This window comes from Ptychodera flava, chromosome 21, assembly GCF_041260155.1.
Source record: "Ptychodera flava strain L36383 chromosome 21, AS_Pfla_20210202, whole genome shotgun sequence".
Taxonomy (NCBI): domain Eukaryota; kingdom Metazoa; phylum Hemichordata; class Enteropneusta; family Ptychoderidae; genus Ptychodera; species Ptychodera flava.
In genome coordinates, this window is record NC_091948.1 from 32,453,827 (window position 1) to 32,476,498 (window position 22,672).

The 22,672-nt window shown below is 39.7% G+C and overlaps 2 protein-coding genes across 2 annotated transcripts in view; both read left to right on the plus strand.

Annotated features, from left to right (window-relative positions):
• The first annotated feature begins 8,793 nt into the window (after positions 1-8,793).
• LOC139120962 (uncharacterized) lies at positions 8,794-11,757 on the plus strand. Its single transcript, XM_070685550.1, has 2 exons — positions 8,794-10,044; positions 10,792-11,757. The coding sequence occupies exons 1-2, from the start codon at positions 8,794-8,796 to the stop codon at positions 11,755-11,757; spliced, it is 2,217 nt and encodes a 738-aa protein (XP_070541651.1).
• A 1,878-nt stretch (positions 11,758-13,635) lies between these two features.
• Positions 13,636-22,672, plus strand: part of LOC139122049 (probable ATP-dependent RNA helicase DDX49) — a 29,476-nt gene continuing 20,439 nt past the window's right edge. The window contains exons 1-3 of the mRNA XM_070687420.1: positions 13,636-13,813; positions 17,680-17,803; positions 20,814-20,899. Coding sequence (XP_070543521.1) covers positions 13,669-13,813; positions 17,680-17,803; positions 20,814-20,899 — 355 coding nt within the window. The 5' untranslated portion in view covers positions 13,636-13,668. The remainder of the gene's footprint in view (positions 13,814-17,679; positions 17,804-20,813; positions 20,900-22,672) is intronic.

Here is a 22,672-nt window from a genome sequence, read left to right on the forward strand (position 1 = left end):
GATGGGTACGAGTGGGTCGAGGTGACGAAAAGTGACTGGGGTTGAAACTGTCAGAGGTAGAAGTGACTGAAAAGAAGCTGTTGACTATAGATGCAAAATTGTAGCGCTACGGTGAGGCGGTCGGTGATTTTCGGTTTTTGCGACTTCGCTCACCAGTAGCGCTACAATGCTGATGGCCCTGTAGAGAGTTCAAAATAAGTGCCTCCCACTGGACGAGGCGTGTTGATGTGAAATGGTAGATATTCAGTGTTGGAAACTGGCCAAAATATTTGCCAGACATCAGACTGGTAACTTTCAAAACTTGCCTGTCCTGCCAGAAAGTTGCCTGTCCTGAATTTTTGACAAATTCATTCATTCAAAAAACACAAAACCATTATGTACTTCAAACTGTAAACAACTTTATTTTCACAATGAGTATTAACTATGATCTTACAAACAAACTGTTCTGAATTCCACTGTTTGAAATGAATTCTAATCCAGACTTGAATACAAAATTTCTACAATAACAATGCTGATAACACTCTGATTAATTTATTAGTTAATTAAACATACTTTGCCCATATCGCTCAAACAGTTAAAAGGTTTCACGATAGCGGTTTTAACAATGGGGAAACATTTTTTTTAATTTGTCTCCATTTTATGCCACTTTATCGTATAAAACCAAGATGCAATCTGTCATCGAATTGGTACTACAATCAACCAAACTGAAAAGATTGCTGAGCAATACAGAAACGTCATCTGGCAAAGAAAATCAAAACTGAGAGAGCTGCCATATAAGTAATCAAAGTTGGCGGCATGAATTAAATAAACCAATACTCTCCTCAGACCAAACCGATTTCAAAGGCCGTTTACAGCAAATATTGTTAACGAAACCATGAAACCTGGGAATGGCTAAACACAGAGAAACAAGATTTATTTCTCGAAGCAGCCCTTCACAACATGCTTTTCAAACACCGGAAAGCAGGCACCAATATCGACCCGAAATCTATTACAAAGTCCACGAAAAATTGACACAAAACTAAAAGTTCGGATAATCGATTTAAATGCCTAAAACAACTAATCGTTGACAGATTAGTACAATATTTACTGTTAACATAACGAGCACTAGCAATGCTCAAAATATGCCCTTAAAGCCCGGCTCGAAATGGACCGGATCAGGATTAGTTACAAGTTTGGGTGGGCGTTTTGGGGCATGGCTCTGCATAATGAGTCTGTTGGCAACGGTTGCGATCGTTCGCATTATCTGCGTAATCTGTTTGCTCTCAAATCACACTCAGGCTTGGTACGTACAGCCTTCGTTTCCCGGTTCGTTTCAGTTATGCCATGGCAATACTCGAAGAAAAAAGAAAGAAAGAAAGAAAAACTAGGAAGGAAAGGAACACGTCAGGAAAATGGTAGAATATAGGTAAACGGCGACGTCATGACCCATCACAAAAAATAAAGGAAATTCACGGAAGGGTCGAGACTTCCTTGAATCTCGTGTATCACGATATCTGTAATAGCGATCGCGGTCAGTTGCTCGGTTGCTTGGCGGCGGGGGGATATCGAAAAATTATCACGAGTTATGTTTATTTCGGAGCAATTGCAAGTTTTGCTCGAAACGTTTGTTAACCCTCGACTGGAATCAATGACAGACTGGGTTCCTCTCCGTCTTTCTTTCTACCTCCATGGTTATTAAAAGGAATTACATGTAAAGTCCAGCTTTTGCCGAAATGTTATAACGATGTAGCGCGGAATCAATGAGCTGTCCTCAGACACGCGTATCCTAAAGCGTTTACAAGATTGGTTGATGGCGCTTACTTGCTCATCTTGAACTGAAAGATTGAATGTTTCAACTGTTCAAATATCTCATCACAGAAGTCCAAATGTAACTGGGATAATCGGTATGTCAAAACCTACTAGTACCAGCCCTCCGAACACGACATGTCATTTCCACGTGTAAAAACACGTGTACATACGGCCGTTTTCGGGGCCAGCATGTATATCCAAAACATCTATACAGTACTGTCACGTTCGGCCGTAGATTTGGAATGGGGAAGTTGTTAAAAAGTGGATCTCTTCGACTGACAATAATTAAATTGATCATGGAGGCTACCGCCATGTTTTGATGGTTATTTTCGATGCCATTCTCAGTGCAAACTACGGACTCTGCTTACGCGCTTTTCGCTAGAAAACATCGTACTACGGGTAAGCTTACTGACTAGTCCTCTTGCTAAGTCACGTCTGAAAATGGTTCACTTTCGTGATGTCATTGCACCATAAATGCTAGCAAAAGTTTATGGCAACACTAAGTTTTCATCCTTCGCCCGCTGATATAACTCTAAGTTTACATATAGTTTGTTTACATCGTAATTCTTCTCGTATGCACAGCAAATGTTTGACCAGTTTACACCTCTGCGCGTCACCGAATGATTGACAATTGTTTGAATCACGGAACGACTGTCTCCTGAGGGCCATTCCCATGTTCAGAAAGCGATTTTTCCCTAATCGTCGTAGTTTTAAAAAAACTTTGTGAAACTTTGCAGATACCTGTATGGCCAGGTGTTTATGAAACAGTCTATGTTCATGGTATGCCAATAATATATGTTTGAGAATCGTTTAGGCCGATTTTCACGGAGCGGTCTACCTAGCTATTGCCAGTTGTCACTCAAGCGCCATTATGAATTTTCAATAAGTTAAGGGCCTTTTATATCCCGCACACCGGTTTAAACAAAAATCCTTATAAGCGTCCAGAAACTCCGGTCGATGCTGGGTCAATATGACACCTGAACACACCGGATCGCTCACTTTAGTATAGAGTCAGTCAATAGTGGCTAACTCTCTCAATAACGAATCTGGCTTCTCCTCCTCGAGGCTGAAGATGACTTCATCACACACCAAACGGATGGGATACAAAACAAGAGAGCGACTGATGAAGGAACCCCATTTTGGGTCCGAAACACCGTTAAGACAAATCACTCAATCAACAAACCGGTTTACCGGGGAGCCAAATCACATGACTAGGGTCAAGGCACTATCTATTCACCGGTGTCTCGCCATGTATTCCACACAAAATAAATGCAATGATCCTTTTATTCACCATATCGTAATACTGAACAATCTTGGTTGAGCCGATGTCTGGAGTTGCCCTCATTTTCCTTTATATCCTTTATATCTTTCCTTTATATCTTTATATTTAGGCACGGTCCCTTTGTGGAGGGACGTGATTTAGGCTATAGCACTGGCTGATATCGCCCAAATCTCACTTAGTGTGAGATTTACTAGTGAGCGACTTCCTGTTTACCCGTGTTTACATGTCTCGCTTGCATTGCATTCCGGCGTCACACAGTTGCATAGTTTCAGTAGCATAAGCGCGTTGAAGCAACATATTGGTATACTACATTTCGTTTAAAACAACATCTAGAAGCAGCTGATCATGATCGATGAGATTACTGGGTATGCCGTATGGGCTACTATCGAGAGCCCGACACACGGACGTGGAAGTACAATTTTCCTCCCGTCCGACTGAAAAGTTACCCGTCTCGGACGGGAGGACGGGCGTAGTTTCCAACGCTGACATATTTACTGCATTTGGTCGTATCGACATTTCTTGGAGCCGCCATTACCAACTTCCGGTAATGGTGGCTCCCAGAAACACAGATGCCCCACGCTCAATGTTTATGGAATGCAATCGACATGTTTGAACAAATTCCAAACCCCATAAATGACAAGGTTAGTGCAGTATAGTGTTTAGTTTTCAGTAGTGATAAATCGGTACGACCAAATGCAGTAAATATGTAGCATTTCACATCAACACGCCTCGTCCAATGGGATGCGCTTATTTTGACCTCTAGGCTCTACAGGGCCATCGGCATTGTAGCGCTACTGGTGAGTGAAGTCGCAAAAACCAAAAATCACCGACCGCTACAATTTTGCAGCTACTGTTGACTACAACTTCTCAGATTCAAAACGAGGTTTCCATTCTCCATGATACCCATACAACGAGCGTAAAGTTGGCGTCATACTCATACTCATCCTCAGCCTCAGGGGTCATGGCGAAAATGAGGATGAGGATGACGCTACAGCGTCAGCTTCACCGGCGTCAGATCCGATTATTCCCGAATGCGTCTGATGGAATAGTAAGTGTAAAAACAACTTTAAAAATGTGCTCCAAGTTTCATATCACTGTAAATGTTAATCAAAACACAGTTGGATTTGTATTTCATAATATTTAGTAAACTCTCTGCTTCTCACGATGTAGTTACAACGCAACATTCTTAGCCCTTAATTTCAATTTATAGTTCAAAGGTGGCGTTGACTTTTCAGGCCTCAAGTCATAGTTCCACAAGTTAATTGTTTTATATATCCTCTGAATAATTAGGGCTTTCATATCGCCTCTCATAGTGGCGGATTTTACAAATTTCGGACCATGTATACCTTTTTGCACCAATTTTTTGAAAATCTTAACGCAAGAGTTGAGAGGATACCAACAAACACATCCACGGATCCATGGACTGAAAATTACGAACATTTCCAAAAAACTAGCCTGTATGAGATATTCTAACGATTAAAAATTACCTGCGAACCAGTTTTACGATTCAAAAGAAAGTTGAGAAAGAATGGAGTTGTTATTTTCTTAAGTTATGGGCGAATTTTATCATTTATCCATCATCAGGTAGCGTAACTTCGGCAATCTTCGGATACGACGCTGAAGCTGACGCTGAGCAGCGTCATTTTCAGCATCACCAAGAAAGGTCACCTGAGGCTGAGGATGAGGATGAGTATGACGCCAACTTTACGCTCGTACCCATACATCTCTTTTATAACGTTCAGGGTCACGGAATTTCCTTCTCATGGCCGTGAGGTGGGGGTCAAGACACTTCGCACCAACACTCTGTTGCACCAACACACGTACACCAAAATCCCAAAACTACCTCTTTTGTACTCCCTACATCACTACAAGTCCATCTCTATCTCGTAACAAAATTAACTTCGACAAAGTCATACGTTGTCTCGAACCAACATAAAAATAGTTTTGCGGGGTTAGAGTTCTTCAAAAAGACAGGAAACGAACTGTCGAGTAGCATTCACAGTCCCTCTACCCACTGGTGCAATAATGCACGGCCATGCCCCGGCTTTTTTCTGACGTGTTGGCTGTGTCTACACAGCCAATACGAGTCTTTACAGCCAATACATCAGTAAAAACCGGCGCACGGCCCGTGGGCTACAATTATTGCAGCTACCTCCCCACTGTATTCTCAGATTGTGTAGAGTGCAGTTTCACGAGCTTGGAGAACGCCGGTCACCGCCGAATGAGGCCACATAGTAATTGTAACTGCCAAGTGCCGACAGTTGTCAACACACACTATTACATGAGAATCTTCACGTTACTTACCAATTCCTTGCCAGTTCAATATATCTAGGGCCGATAAACTTTTGAATGACGGACATTTTGTGAATTTTTCACCTCGAACGTGCGAACAGCAGCCGGCAAGATGGCGTACGTCAGCGTCTCTCTAAGGTCAAAGAAGGTCAATTGAACAGCGCCACCAAGGTTAGACTTTACTCAGGACTGAGATTTGGTTTCGGATTCCAGAGCATACGAAAACCTTTAAAAATATAAATTCGTCAGTTAACTATTTTTAGATCTCTCTTGTTTCCGCAAAGAATTTTGAGTAATACTTTTCGATTTTATGCAAGATTCAAAGCGGCCTCCCCATTCCTGAGGCAAATTCTAGCAATATGCAACATAGCACACCAGGGCACACTTTGTGACATGGCACTTCCGAACAAATCTTACACATAAAGCTTACGGGTCAGATACAGTTTTCGTGAACTTTCTTCAAAGATATAAATTTCGTTGAAAGCCACTGACCGTCTTTCATTTTCGAAATTATAAGTCAAACAAGTACACTTCAATATTCTCGCATGAGCAAATATTTTTTATTTTGGTGAAGATTAGCAATAACACCAAGCCCTGCTGTAAATTTGTTATACACATTTACAAAGTTTTGACATTAAAGTACGTAAAGCTACTGACACCAATACCTGTATCAATCAACATTTGATAATAATAAATTGAGCCAAAACCATGGCTGTGAATGGCTTAACCTTGATCTCCTCTGCCATTTTATCCTCTCTGAATCAATTAACTGATAGAATCTAGCGGTTTTGATAGTCAGACATCAAAAACACAAACTCCAAATATTATTGTGCACTGTATTTTAACTCTTGAATACAGAACTTTCCAAAAATATCTATTGTACCTATTTTGATATCGATTCATATTTTGAAATAAAAGAAGTTGACAGGGAAGCATCCTTGGAGCATTCAGGAGGGATTTTTTGCCGCGTTTATCATGGTTAGCTACTTTAGCTCCGGTAGTGAATATACATAGTTTAGAAATGACTGTAAGGAAAAGACAATTCTGCACCTTACTCCTTGGGAGACTAGTGGAACATTTCTCTTTTGTGATTATCCGAGAGGGTGACATAATTGTTCCTTGTCTAAAATGCATGTACATCAGTTGTCTGAGGAAGGCAAGGCGAGTCTGTATACTGGTAGGCAGAGAATAGGAGTGCCTATCATAGCATTGTGTAAAGTGATTGGCGCGTTACTATTTTGATAATGTTATTGCACATATAAATGAGATGATTGAGGCGTATATTACCACACAGTATCTATTCTTAAAGTCCTTTAATAAGATTACTTTGTGGATGTTATATGGTTCCCTGATTCAGGAGAAGATGACAAGAACTATGCCAGTTTGAATATTCAAACTCAATAATTTAATCTATAAACTCTATGTACAGTCAAATAGCATCAGATGCTTAAAAATGTAACAATTGCAATTCAACGAGATGTGAGAAGTTTATATCGCTTGGCAATAATGTTTAACATTGAGATCAGATCTACTTTTATCATAAATTTAAATATATACATCTGATGAAAAAAGATTGTCCGTCAACTTTGCATTTCAGTGTTTAATTTTTCAAAAACTTCTTCAACTGACAAGTTTTCTGATGTCACTTTGATGGCCTTGGATCTTGACCTTGAACCCTACAAATGTAAAATGCAAGATTTCAGATATGAAAGTCAAATCTCTGTGAATTTAATGCTACCAACTACTTATGACTAAGTTCAACGCATGTACACCAACTGAAAAGACAATAAAAATGGGAAAGTCATGATTAATACTAACATTGACACATGCAGCAGTGATGCAAACCACAGTAATACCAGATATATGATAAGCAGATTGGGTACAAGATATATTTTTATGTATAAATTGAAAACTTTTCAAAAGTAATTTTTCTTCATGTTCTTGAATCAATCTTTCTGTGTTTGTACACAGACAGTGTCAACGTGAAAATGGTATGCTTTATTTCAAACCAAAATGATATACATGTTTATATACTGTCACTGATTTTACGGATTGTTGCTTTGAAAACCGTTTTTATGTCAAAGAAGTAATTGTAGGAAGACTTGATCTACTACGCATACAACAGGTACTATGGTGATATACATACAATGTAAACACTGATGAAAGATCCTCTTCTGGGAGGATTGAACATTGTTAGGGTCTGAATGTTATCATGTTCATCATTTTGGCAACACTGCGTGAAAACGAATAATGTGTGTGTGTGTGTGTCTCTCTCTCTCTCTCTCTCTCTCTCTCTCTATATATATATATATATAAAACAAAGCAGGTCAAGACGCACAAACTCAGGACACCAAGCTCTTCATTTATAAAATTTATTACACCGACGTTTCGTGGGAGTAATCCCACTTTATCAAGGTTAAAACAATCTGAAATAAAATAACAACGACAAACTTAAAGTAAAATACACATGCTAAAATAGATTGAATCATACAGAGACTGGAAAACGTGTAAAAGTTAAAAATAAAAATTGGCGCCAACTTACAAAAAGGCGAGCAGGAAACTGCCCCGCTTTCCTTCGAACCCAGAAGTCGAATGGTCAAAGTGTGGGTATTGTTTCAAAACAACGTCAAGGCTTATTTATACTAGTACTTGTAAGATATTTGCATATTAAAGTGTAGGAAAGGTGGCAGTGCAAACCACACAGAAATGACGTACTAAAAATATCTGACTCTAAAATACAGCTCAAACAGGTGAAATTTAGAACCGTGGACAATAACGTACATCCAAGGACACTTATGTAACAACTGAAATTCTACAATACATCAAACTAGAACAGTTACAAAGAAAACTAAAAATGAATACAGCTGAAAGAGTGATGCCTACTAAAAATCGTCAAAATGAAATGAAGAAAGAGCTGTAAAATCTGCTTACACATCTAGAATTTTTGTGGTGTCTCTCTGTTCAAACCCTGAGGATACATTGTGTTGAGTTGAAATATCCACTTGGACTCTGTGAAATCTCTGGAGAATTTGTCATCTTTGTGTACTTTTTCGAGAATTACAACTTTATATTTTTGACGGAGTGGTAGGCATTTAAAATGTTGGCTCACGAACATTGCATATATACAGTATATATATATATATATATATATATATATATATATATATATATATATATATATATATATATAATATATATATATATATATATATATATACTTTGTATGGTGGCGCTGTTGATCGGCAGCCTTTCAGATTGTCTCCTCTCTTTTTGGAGATTTTTTCGTTGTTTGGACGTGTTCCGTTCAAATTTTTATCTGCATAGTATTTTTAAAGTCTTCAAGCATCAATCCTGATCTGTCCTTCCATTCGTGAGGACTGTCATTCACTGTCATCGAGGCTTTGCTTGGTACAATCGCTGGTGTTTTCATCATGGCAACCCGGTTCCCGTTTCTCCTTGCTCGCCGTTCATGTCCATTGTCACGATGGAATTCGCTTACGACCAATCATGTTGGAGTGCCTTTCAGACCGCGAGGACGCAAAGCTGGGTTAAAACATCCCAAACCCAGCTTTCAAATTCCGTCTATTGTCAATACCAGCAATCGCACCTACAGGAAGGTTCAACTTTCTTCAACAAGGGTGTTGCGGCAGATTCCGATCACCGTACATGCTGCTCCAGTTTTAGAAAACAAGCACGAAGCCATTCAAAGGATAACAACATGCAGAACAGCAACCCCAGCTGCCAAAAAACGACATCCTTTTTATGTAAAAGTCCCAAGGTTGTCTTTGAGTGTTCAAAAACTTCAACTGAATGCTGCGTTGTGGAACGCTCGATCTGTCAATGGGAAGATCGGCGCTATAGCATCTACATTGATCGACGATAACCTGGACATTTTAATCATCACTGAGACGTGGCTAAAATGTGACGATGATCCCATAATTGCCGAATTTCATGCTTCCATCAGTGGGTATAACATCCATCAACATCATCGCATGAAACGTAGGGGCGGCGGCGTGGCTGTCATAACACGTTCCAACCTTCAGGTCATCGAAAAACGATGTTGCACATTCCAGTCATTCGAATCGTTGGGTATTACTGTGCGTTCGTCCAGTCAGCTACTGAACATTCATGTCTTATATCGTCCACCACACTCATCGAAGAACACTTCTACAACAAATCAGTTTATTGCGGAATTCACATCTCTTCTTGAAAGCGAAGTACCATCGCCCGGACACCTCTTAATCGCAGGTGACTTTAACTTCCATGTTGATGACACCAGTTCGCCAGACGCAGTCAAACTGCATGATTTGCTGGAGTGTATGGGCTTACAACAGCATGTTCACACTTCTACCCACGTTAAAGGACACACTCTTGATCTTCTCGTGACTCGAACAACTGACCAGCATCTACATTCTGTGAGAACTGATAACTCGCTCATCTCTGACCATAGTCTCGTCCACTTCAAGCTGAAAGTACAGCGCCCAGCAAATACGATGCTAAAGATCTCTCGTCGCAGCTATGATAAGATGGACGGTGCCGATCTACATAACAAACTTTCATTAAAACTGTCGAATCGCCCACAGGATGCTGATATTGAAAATCTTTCTTATTTTTTCCGTGAGGCTGTCACAGAAGTTCTCAATGACGTTGCTCCAATAACTGACAGACGTATAACCAACAAGGTAAGAGCACCATGGTACAGTGAGGAACTCATAGAATCAAGAAAGAAATTGCGACGGCTCGAGAGAGATGAAGTGGCGTAGTTCACAGCTGGAGATTGATCGGCAGATTTTCATTCAAGAACGATCTAAGTATGCCCGACTTGTGATGATATCAAGTCTCGTTACCACCGATCGCGAATACAGGAAGCGGACAGTAAGAAACTCTTTACTATCATTGCTGAACTGTCATCTGTGAAATCGCGTTCTGCCAATTCCGAACCGGATAACATCAGTAAGGATGATCTGCCATCGAAATTTCTTGAATATTTCGAATCGAAGATCTCAAACCTCCGGAACGGGCTGTCTGTGCAAATTGACCAGTGTGACCATACCAGACTACCATCCCACATACTAATTAAATTCACCCCTGTTACAGTTGACAACGTTAAGGGCCTCATCAAGAATGCTCCATCAAAGTCGTGCGAACTCGATGTCTTGCCGACAAAGTTACTCAAGAACTGTATTGACGCTGTAACACCTTTCCTTACACATCTTTACAACAGCTCCCTATCGTCAGGTATAGTTCCTAGCCATTTCAAGACAGCTATTATCCGACCACTGTTGAAAAAACCCAATCTCCATAAAAACATACTGAAAAATTATAGACCTGTGTCTAACCTTCCCTTCATATCAAAAATTCTGGAAAGAATTGTAGCCCTGCAATTACGCGATCACCTCACCAAGTTTCGTCTCTTCCCACGTCATCAGAGTGCGTATCGTCCTTATCACAGCACGGAGACAGCCCTGCTTCGTGTACATAACGACATCATGTGTGCGTTAAACAAGAAAATGGACGTTGTTCTCATCATGTTGGATCTGTCGGCTGCGTTTGACACCATAGACCACGAAATCCTACTTCAAAGGCTTGAATCTCGTTTTGGCATTACAGGAACGGCTTTATCTTGGTTCCGCTCTTACCTTGAAAATCGGACACAATCTGTAACAGCTGGGACTGCGTCATCCCCTTGCTCTCATGTGAAATATGGTGTTCCTCAGGGATCGGTGTTGGGACCACTTCTTTTTACGCTCTACATAGCACCTTTAGAGGACATCATCGCGGAACACGGCCTTGAATGCATGATGTACGCGGATGACAGTCAAGTTTATGTCATTTGCAACACGCCGGCTGATGTGCGCTCTTGTCTCGAACATTGCATTGGCAACATTCGGATCTGGATGAAATCAAACATGCTGATATTAAATGACGACAAGACAGAGGTTATCCATTTCTCATCAAGGCTCAAGTCGGACGTGTCGGTGATGGCCAATCTCAGGATTGGCGACTTTGACATCACACCCTCCACCTCTGTGCGGAATCTTGGTGTTAGGCTGAACAGTGACGGTTTTATGTCTGACCAAATCAACCAAATATGCAGGAACGGATATTATTCTCTATACCGTATCAGCAAGATCCGCAAATTACTTGATAGAAGTACCACCGAGACATTGATCCATGCCTTCGTCACATCCCAATTGGACTACTGCAATAGTCTCTTGTACGGAGTATCAAAAGAACAGCTTTCTCGATTGCAGTCAGTTCAAAATGCTGCTGCACGTGCACGTCTCGTCACTCAATCACGCAAATTTGACCATATTACACCCGTGTTGATCGACCTGCATTGGCTTCCAATCGAAGCTCGAATAAGATTCAAGGTTCTGTTTAATTACTTATAAAATTATTAATGGTATTGCACCCATGTACTTGAGCGACTTAATTGAGTTGTATGTTCCGGCAAGAAATCTCCGGTCCATGGAAAAAATACGTTTAGTCCCGCCTAAAGGGAAGTATAATAAGTCCTATGGCCATAGGGCCTTTTCTGTTCATGCTCCTTTCCTTTGGAATTCATTGCCATCAGAGATTCGCTCTGCAAAAAATGTTGAATGTTTTAAACGTGCTTTGAAGACTTACCTTTTTACTGAGTTTTATCAACTGTGATTTTTAGCCATTTTGCTCATTTTACGCTGTTTTTTTACTTCCTTTCCAAATTTCTTTGCGTTATTTGTGACTTTTTATTTTAAAAACTACCTTTGCTCTCATTTTAGTCATGTATTTTGTTTTCTTAGTCATGTACAGCGCGCTGAGACGTATGTGTAGTGCGCTTTAAAGAAGTTTTTAATAATAATAATAATAAAATATATATATATATAAAGTGTCCTTTTACATTATATTATAGTATATGTAAAAGGAGGTATTTAATATCATTTTCGACTTATTACTACTACTATTCATACGGGGTGTCACACTGTTTTGAGGGTGATCGATCACCTACTACGTCATCATAGCTGTAAAGAATAGAACGCGCTCTTTACGACGCGCACGTCAACTGTACGGGACCGTGCTCACTGTAAAAATTACACCGTTGTTTTGATGGAAATCTATCTTCATAAAACAGAGTTTTTAGCATGAAAGCGGACGTTGGTAGTGATGATTGAATGATAATTATATTATCTTGGAGTTGTAAGTTTTAAATGTTTGAATATCGATTCGATATATTTACAAAATATTTAAAAATCCCAACTGAAAAGGACATATTTCTCATCATTAAATTGTGATTTTTCCCGTTTCACATACGGAGAGGGGGCGATGTAGCATTTTAAATAGGCTGCTGACCAATATTTTTATTTGATGCATATAATGTGAAATATGTGAACAATAATTATGTGAAAATAAACAAATTGTTGGATCGGAAGTGGTCATTACTATTAAGTTTGCAACAGCTTGAACTGTTGTTTTGGAAGGCCTGAGAAGTGATAATTTAAATTCTTATGCACATTTTCAGAGAATAAGAGCTAAAACTTTCATTTATTATTCAATGTAGTTTACATGTAAATAAAACAAGTGCAGCACTTCAAGAAAGGAACTGAAAGTAAATATACCGGGTTTGGCAATGCTTACGGGAGGTTCATAATTTCTGTCATTCGAATGGGATAAAGTTGGTGTATTCCAAATCCTTCTAGCTGCCAAATTAATCTGGTGACATATATTGATTTTTGTCGTAATCTCATCCTCACATGTAAGTCTTACTGTTAGAGAAACATAACGAAAATTTTTGGTAAAAAAATTAGTGGCTCGATCACCCGTAAGAAGGTTGGTATGATGCTTACCCTGTCTTTGTTTGTTTGTTTGTTTTTTCATGGAGAGGGATAAGCCACTTTTTGATGTTTGCAAATATTTGTCAACCCCCCAACCCAGCCGAAGTAAACTGTTCCTTCACACGAGCCTCACATCACACATGTATTTCACAACTACATCATAATGATTGAACGGCAGCAACAAACATTAATAAGTATTAGTTTTCTACAATTTATTCCCTAATAAGCTTAACCTGAACACTATAAAGAACAACAACAACTATCCCTGATCAGCGTGAGTTATCGAATTGTGACCTTATCAAAATGTAAATGTCAAAACAGTAGATTTTAAGCACATTGAAGCAATATATTCTGGCAGGCTGTTTTTAATATTGTGGACCGTAGGGCGAACACGATGCCTAGCCAGCATTTGCTGCTTCGCGTCAGCGGGATTTACGGAATCGAAAACTTCAATCGCAACCTCATTCCATCTCGCGTGACTCTGTGGACAATATGGCGGACATGCAACTCGAGGATGGTGAAAGTGCCACATTTTCAAGTCTCGGATTGAATGACTGGCTTATAAAACAGTGCCAAGCCGTAGGAATAAGAAGACCGACACCGGTGCAATATCATACTATACCGGCCATTCTTCAAGGTAGGTTCCTTTTTTCACGATAACATACATGGAGCATTTGAGGTTCGGACCCGGAAGTCACGCACCTTCTCCTGGCCCCGACACTGGTCCTGGTTCCCAGACACTTTGCACCAAAACCACTTCGCACCTAGCCCTGCGTACAGGTCTGTGTGTTCCCGGCGTTATACGGCCTCCACCTGGGGGCCGTATAACGCCGGGAACACACAGACCTGTACGCAGGGCTACTTCGCACCATACCATCTCGTCCCATGCCATTTCGCACCAAAACCACTTCGCACCAAAACAACCTCGTACCAAAACCACTTCGCCCCGAAAGTCACGTTGTCGTTGCCCCGCACCATTTTGCCCCAATACCATTAGGGTGACCGGATGATTTTTAAAACTGAATTTTTTGCCAAAATCTTGATGGCACCTGTTGAAAGTGTTGGTACAAAGTCCAAATCTGAAAAAATAATTTGGCTAATTAGCATGATCACAATTTGGCAGCCTCTGGAAAATCAAAGTTTCCTAATTGAACCCTGAGAATATTTTAATGAGGAATAATGAGACAACATGACCAAAAATCGGATCAAATATTGTTAAAATGGCTCAAAGATGACTGACTGTACAATAATGAGTCTGGTGAAAGGTGCATTGATAGTTTCCAAACTATTTCTGTGAATATTGTATGGGTTGATGAGTCCCAGTGAAAGAAAATGGGAGATTGTCCTCACGCTGACCTTTGTGTTTACAGTATCATGATACAAGCCATTGTTTCTGGTCAGAGACAGGTGCGCACCGGTGAAAAAGCACGTTGTTCAAGTACGGCACTATTGCGAACTTTACTTCCTGCTTTGGAAAAACCGTGGGCGCTAATTTGCGCTGCATAGCTGAGCTATTTTAGAGCACAAAACAAGTAGAAAAATATCTAAGGTACAATTTGCCCGCATGGCCATTCCTTCCCTCCTGGAAAATGATGTCAAAAGTCATAGCCATTTCAAAGTAAAACTTTCGACAGCAGTTTCTCGGAAGAAAAAATACCTTCTTAGGAAATTTTTGAACTCATCTTGACTTCCTAGTCTTCACAACATTCACTGTGAAATGCAAGTGTTTCCATTCACGCGATCTCTAATAGTGACCATTCGCGTGCGAGTAGACGACTTCCAAGATGGCGTCCCGTCTGACATTTGTTGACAAAATGTGTTCATAAACTTCAAGATTTTCACGTCATTACCTTGTTCATAGACATAAATGTGCACAACTGTTGCATACTTAAGGTGAATTTGTACAATTTATCACTACCTGGGTCCCCCTTTATGCCTTCGATTTCGAGCATTCACTCTCAGAAAACTTGTGTCAGCCCCATTGTAGGGAATAGGAGGGCCTCTCGTCCGGTAACCCCAATACCATATTGCCCCGAACTTGCCGCCAACCGGTGAAACTGAATAACCAACCACTACCATTAAAGTTTTCATCACCTTTCTATCATCCCAGGACTGAAATCTTGAACTTGTACACATTTCGAGAAAATGACACCGTGCAATTCCGCGCACGGCACCTGAGTTGTAGCACTGAGTAGTTTGCGTGTGCACGGTCCCTCCATTTTGTGGAGGGACCGAACGTTGCTGGGAGCAGCCATCTCTACTACCCCATGGTGTAGTATAGTGTTTAGTCTTCAGTAGTGATAAATCGGTACGACCAAATGCAATAAATATGTACCATTTCACATCAACACGCCTAGTCCAGTGGGATGCGCTTATTTTATACTCCCCAGGGCCATCGGCATTGTAGCGCTACTGGTGAGCGAAGTCCCATAAACCAAAAATCACCAACCGCCTCACCGTAGCGTCACAATTTTGCAGCTACTCCAAAAGTTGTATTTGATGTGCTTCTGATGAGGAAAGTCTGCTTTTAAAGTGATTTTTAAGGGTTTTGGGGTAAAGGAACTCTTGCCCTCATAGCTGCCTGAGGACAGCCTGAGGACAGCCCCATGGCCAAATATTGCCTATTTGAAAACCGACCCAGTAGATCCAACTTACTTAGATCAAGTCTTGTCAACCAAAATTTGATTTTGCATTCACATGGTGTTTTTTCAGGCGGTTTTAGAAGCCGGAAGACTCTGGACTTCACATACCCCTATCTTGATTTTGAGATCATGGGTGATGGGTTATCAACATGCCTGTGCATGTACCCCTTGCATTGAATGGTATGATCTCATTATCAAGATGTTACATCCTTACAGTCCAGTTTTCCGGGTTCCAAAACTGCCTGAAAAAACATCAGATGAGGGCCAAATCAATGTTATTTTTGTTAGCCAGGCTTGATATAAGTTGAACCTATTGGGTTAATATTAAAATAGGTGAAATTTGGTCTACTTTTTCCTTGGGAGTTCTCAGGCAGTCCTCGGACAGCTACGGGCAGTCACAGGCAGTAATTAGTAGGACCCGCTCCACATTCAATTTTTAGCTCTATATTGGTTTTATATATAAATACCAAAAAGAGCTTATATGATGAGTCTGAGTGGCGTCTGTATGTCTGTATATTTGTGGGTATGTGCGGATGTATGTCCGTCACATACAAAGGCTCCCATACCGCCAAAGCTACCATCTCAGTATTTGGTGTACAGGTAGATGCAGGGGTTGAGATGTGAATTTGTTCAAATGAGCTTGTCAGTGTCAAAAATGTGCATATGAGGTAAGAAAAAGCGAAATCCTGCAAATGTGCAGGAGTGCCATGGCCAGTGTCTGAAACAGGCTTGAGTCATTTCCTGTCATTGTTTATGAACTGTTACATATTAACAGACCAGATCAAACCATAGACAGTAGAGGGGGGAAGACTGTCTATGGTCCAACTAAGAGGGACTAACTGTTTCTGCTATGCATGTTGCTAAAGTTGAACTCCAGTACCTAAAGTTTCAGACCTTATTTACTTTTGCCATTCTTTTTTTGCTGGTTTAAATATTTCTTGTTGTTTTTCTGGTTGTACTGTGCAGAAATCATTGTCATAACATCAGCGTAGAATTTTCCTGCACTGAATAGATAGAAACAACATTATTGTTGATCATTGGTAACCCATACTGGTATATATCCATTCTGATCAAATTTGAGCGACACCGAATAATTGCGGTATTTTTGTTGAAGTTCCTCTATCTCAAACCAACCACTTGCAATATGTGTCAAGTGGTCACTTGCGCAGGCTACATGTAGCCCTACATCTACTTATCTTTAGTTCTTAACAGTGGTATCTTGTTGTTCCGGCACAAGTCCTTTCGGCCTTTCAATTTCTGGCTGAAGTCACTTCTGCACTGCTCTATTTACCATAATTAACTATTGATAAGAAACCAATGAGGCTACTAGTAAATTTAACCTTACTGTGAATATGCAACCGGTGCGGTGTATCCCTTGCGCTCTGAACAGGGGACCATCACCACAGAACTGTTCATCCCATTGGCTTTTTCTGGTGGCAATAATGACACTTTACCAGTGTTGCTGAAATAAGCTGCAAAATAATCAATTAAATGCAAATCTATGAATAAATCATACTAGACTTGCTTTTGCACTTACTGTCAACAATTCATCTACTCCAGCTAAAAAACAAAAAATCTTCATATGATTTTCAAAACTATGACACAAGTTTATCAGTAGCAATAGCTGCTGACATGGCAAAAACATCACTTTCTCCGGCGCACAGTGTAGGACATTTTCCTCGCAAGGCAAAAAATATCAAACAAATTGTATATTTTGCTGAACTGCTTGTGAGGACAAAAACTCATGAAAAATTGCCCGCACACAAGAGTAAACTAGCTGAACAAACAGCCTTGAATGAAATTTTGCTCAGCTATTTCTCTCGTGTGCGGCAGGCTTTATGATACAATTCAATTCTTGTAGGTCGTGATTGCATGGGATGTGCCAAGACAGGAAGTGGTAAAACTGCTGCCTTTGCCCTACCAATTCTGCAGACACTCTGTGAAGATCCATATGGTATCTACTGTCTTGTTCTCACTCCAACACGGTGAGTTGAATTGTTGCAACAGAACCAACTCCTTCATCTTTCACTTAACATCTTCATTTGTTACTTTGCAACAGAGAATGAAGATGGAGCTGGTCTGCAGATTTCAAAACTGTGTAACATTTTAAGGAGATATTCTGAAAACAAGGTCTTATGATACTGATTGTAACATAAACATTTGACTCTTGTTTTATTAGAGTAGATGTAGATACAAGCAGTAATTGTAGAAGTGAAGGTGGGTTGTTTATTACATCCACTGGTTCTTTTCATAGTAGAGTAAGACCGTGTAGGAATGAACATTTAACTATGGACATTGCTACCCAATTGACTCCAAACGATGAAATAAACCAAAAATATCAAACAATAAAAATATCAAGAGAGTTACAGTACATTTACCGATGATTTTGACGATGAGATACAGCTGGATATTGATACACTACCTAATTAGGTTTGTCAGTTTGCTCGCGAATTTACCCTTTTAGTGGTCACCTTTTACAACTTTGCGCAAACATCAGACGGACTAAAACAGCAGGTGATGCAGCAAGATGTCTGTAAACTAATTTACTATGTAGTATGTTTATATCTTTACAGCAGCTATCAGTTTCAATGGTGACACACACAGAGACTGGTTGCCAAGTTTTACAAGCAGTTCAAATTCACGGAGAGGTGGTAAAAGAACGACGTTACTGCAAATTAGACTCAGAGGACAGTGTTCTTTGCAGTTGAATATCAATAAATTTAAGTTCATGACTTCAAAAATAATAGAGTGATGTGTGATGTGATGCGTTTTTGTCTGGTTCAACGTCTGTTTGTACAAATGTACAGATCATTACGCCAGTGAAACTGATAGCTGCTAATTACGTGTCAGCGTATGTATACAAAGCCCCACCATGGCTGGCAATACCAGAACATCTCGTTGTCTGAGTTTTATTAGACTAGAAAGTTGCTGACTCAAAGCCCTGACTTCCAGACATTGCTATCGCTACTCAAATGTTCTGATTCTTTCAGATCGATTTGTGTTGTTAGTTTTAGATTTTGTTTGAAGTCATGAACTTTATTGATATTCAACTACAAAGAACACTACATCTATTATTTTCTGTGTTTAATAAAAACGTCGGATCAACTAGAAATGATAAACACTCTTACAATATTGCAATGTTTTTATCGCTTGTCGCTACAATCTTGTCAATATAGAAAACAAAAGACGTTCACGAAATAGCCTGAACCCCCAAGTTCACTTCGTACTGAAGTAGGCCCCGATGTCAGCTCATTGAGAAATGTGGTGTCATTCATTTGTTGATAACCAAAGTAAAGTTTGTTCATTTTACACATCACTCTATTATTTTGAAGTCATGAACGTTATTGATATTCAACTACAAAGAACACTGTCCTCTGAGTCTAAATTTGCAGTAACGTTGTTCTTTTACCACCTCTCCGTGAATTTGAACTGCTTGTAAAACTTGGCAACCAGTCTTGAAACTGATAGCTGCTGTAAAGATATAAACATACTACATAGTAAATTAGTTTACAGACATCTTGCTGCGTCACCTGCTGTTTTAGTCTGTCTGATGTTGGCGCAAAGTTGTAAAAGTTGACCACTAAAAGGGTAAATTCGCGAGCAAACTGACAAACCTAATTAGGTAGTGTATCAATATCCAGCTGTATCTCATCGTCAAAATCATTGGTAAATGTACTGTAAAAAGGTTATCAAACATGTTGACAGATGCTTTTATAATGTAAAAATATTTCTTTGTAGTGATGATTAAGTATATGCCTTCTTTTGTGAAACTGAATAGCAAATATGAAACACAAACGAGTATAAATGTGTCTGAAAAAATTGAAAAAATTGTCTCACATCTTCAGACACCTGGAATAAAATTGAACTGTGGAGAAAACTATCCAGTCATTGATAAGGGTAATTTTTTTAAGTTTTCTGAGTGTTTACTGTGACAGTAACCTTGTTCTGGTGGTCTTTGTTTTTTTTATTGCAATGAAAAATTAGTCTTTCAGAATTGGGCAGTATTGTCCGTAGTGCAGTTTGTTTATTGATGTCTTCATTTCGACAATGAAGAGAGCCGTCATGTGACAAATGTAAATGACTCCCTTCTACTTCCACAAATCCTGATTGTGCTCACCAGAAATTTAACAATGACTCTAATGCATGGCACACCAATGTTTGTGTCATCATTTAGACGTCAGCCAGAAATAACGCAACTATCTCCCAGAAATGTTACACTGTTTGAAATCTGATGTGTTGTAGAGTACTGGAATCATCAAGCGTAGGTGTAATTTATCACATATGCAGGAGATATGTTTCTTTTTTATTTATCATAAAAGGCAGACTAAGACAAGTAGATTTCTCTCACAACTCTCCTGCCTCTGCGGCCTCTTGTAGAGATGCAGACTATAATTCAGTGGTGAATAGGTTAAGGAGGATTGAGTACCTTATTTTCTATGGTTGCACCAATAGTACTATTTAAAGGGACAAAGTTGGCCATTTTTCATGAATTGTGTTTGGTATGAGATACTACTTATATTGTTGACATGTTGAAAGATAATGAATGGCTGACCATGCATATATTCGACCCCGGTTTTAGACAAATTAAGCGAAACCATCGCGAAAATGAATTAATGGTCATGGCCATTACCGGTAATTCATTTTCGTGATGGTTTCATGTGTCTTGTCTAAAACCAGGGTTGAATGTACCGGTATACTTGGTCACTCATTCATTCAGTATCTTTCAACGTGTCAAACAAAATAAGTAGTATCTCATATCAATCAAAATTCATGAAAAATGGCTGACTTTGTCCCTTTAACAATGATGGCATTTTAATGAATCCTTGCAAAGTGCAAGATATTTAGGTACATTGCAAAAGTGTTACTACAATTCTTATGTCTGTTTCTTTACAATACTTCTTATGTCAGTTTATACATTGATTCAATACTTACAAAAAACAGTAAAAGGGTTTACGATGGAGTTTACCAATTGAAAGACTGTCACCTCAATTGCAGTGAATTGGCAATTCAAATTGCTGAACAGTTCAGAGTGTTGGGTAAACCTATTGGTTTGAAGGATGCTATCATCATCGGTGGAATGGGTAAGTGTATCTGGTATAGGTATTGTTCAAGGGACAAAGTCGGCCATTTTCTGCCCTTTTTTGATGACTAAAATACCCTGTCAAATCAATGGGTGATCAAAATGCTGATCATAGATGGTGTCGTGGATATATTACTACGCAAAATACTGTACATCATCATAGAGCGCTTGAGTGGCCTAGCTGTGACATGCATGGTATAAACTTCAGCATACGTATAAACAAAATCTGCACGTCTCACAAACTACTGTAAAAATTTGCAATTTAACAGGGCATTTGCTTGTAAGTTGGATGTAACTATCGAATGACACTGACTGTGAAACAGATAAAGCTAAAATGATGTAAGATTGCTATGGTGATAGTGGAAATAGTTACAGAGTAATTCATTTTCTTTGTGTTTTACCCTGAGCAAATCTTACCTAAATCTTTGTCGACTTCCAAGATTTTTAGGGCATTTTCAATTGCATTTGATGGGTGTTTTCAAATATGACATGGACACTTGTTGAACTTGGAAACATCTCGCTCAGAAGTGTGACTGAATGGTGTAGTGTCGGTGACATCATCGTGACACTGCGCTGGATACTGTTGATTGATACTGCTCGCAATGGTTAGTGACCTCTCGATACACAAGATCTGTTCAAATGTTATTGAATGGGGAATATCTCTGTGCATCACGTAATTATTTTTGTCAGTTGAATGACATTTCATACCAAAAGTGAGTACATCGCATTGACAGTGCCTTGAGACGGCAGTAGTTGCCCTTGTTTTCTGGTAGATCATATGGCACTTGGTTTGCTGACTGACAGTGGTGTATCTAAGTTGAATACCGCTAAACAAATGATAACAGGAAATCAGCCATGATTATCTTTACAAATTTTCATTGGTATCGTTGAAAACACAAGATTGTACAATCCTTGAGACATGATGTACCGTACTGACACTGCAGAACGTTTTTGTTTGGACAAAGCCAGGGTTGAAATATAGACTCTGGAGTGAAATGCATTTCTCAGGGGTGAAGTTCTGTATCTTGCCAATGTTTCATTTAGACGTTCTTTAGAACAAATAAAAATGTTAGCATAGGAGTATATGTCTTTGGATTGAAACAGTATTGTATGGCTTATTCACGCCTTTTTGATTATTGACCAGAGGACGTGCCCAGTCAATTAGGAATTTTGCAAACTCAGATGATGTGTTTCCAGCTCCAAGGCACATTTGATATCGTTTCAAAAGTCGATGTCCGCTGATATATTTGTCTGCCAAGCACTCTTCTCCAGATCAGTGCACGCTTTCACTTTTGTATCCATGTGGGCAACCAGTTTACCAGACCGTAGAGGCGAGACTGACTGACACTAGTCCGAGTAGTCTGTTCAACGTGTGTTCTCAGGTGTACGCAGCATGCACTCACTGGTGTTCACCCCAAAATGTTCACGTCATACACCAGTCACCAAAGTATATTGCTTCAATTTTGCGATCTCCACACTCACGTGACAGTCTGCTGAAGTTTATTCCTTCATTTTACTCAGTTTTGATATTTCCATACCCACAGTCTTTAGGCAAGTCTGTATGGAGGTACAAACGAGACGAAAACAGTGCTGCTTGTAGGCATCCGAAATGTCCACCACGAAAATATGCTGTTTTGTAGCAAAGAATGGGATATTGAAGAATAGGATTGGGATGTTGTCAAGGTCTACATTCAAAGCTGACTGTCAAAATGCAGCTGGAGCAAACAGAATTGGGAGTAGGGAATCCCGAAACTGCAACTCTGCATTCTCAATC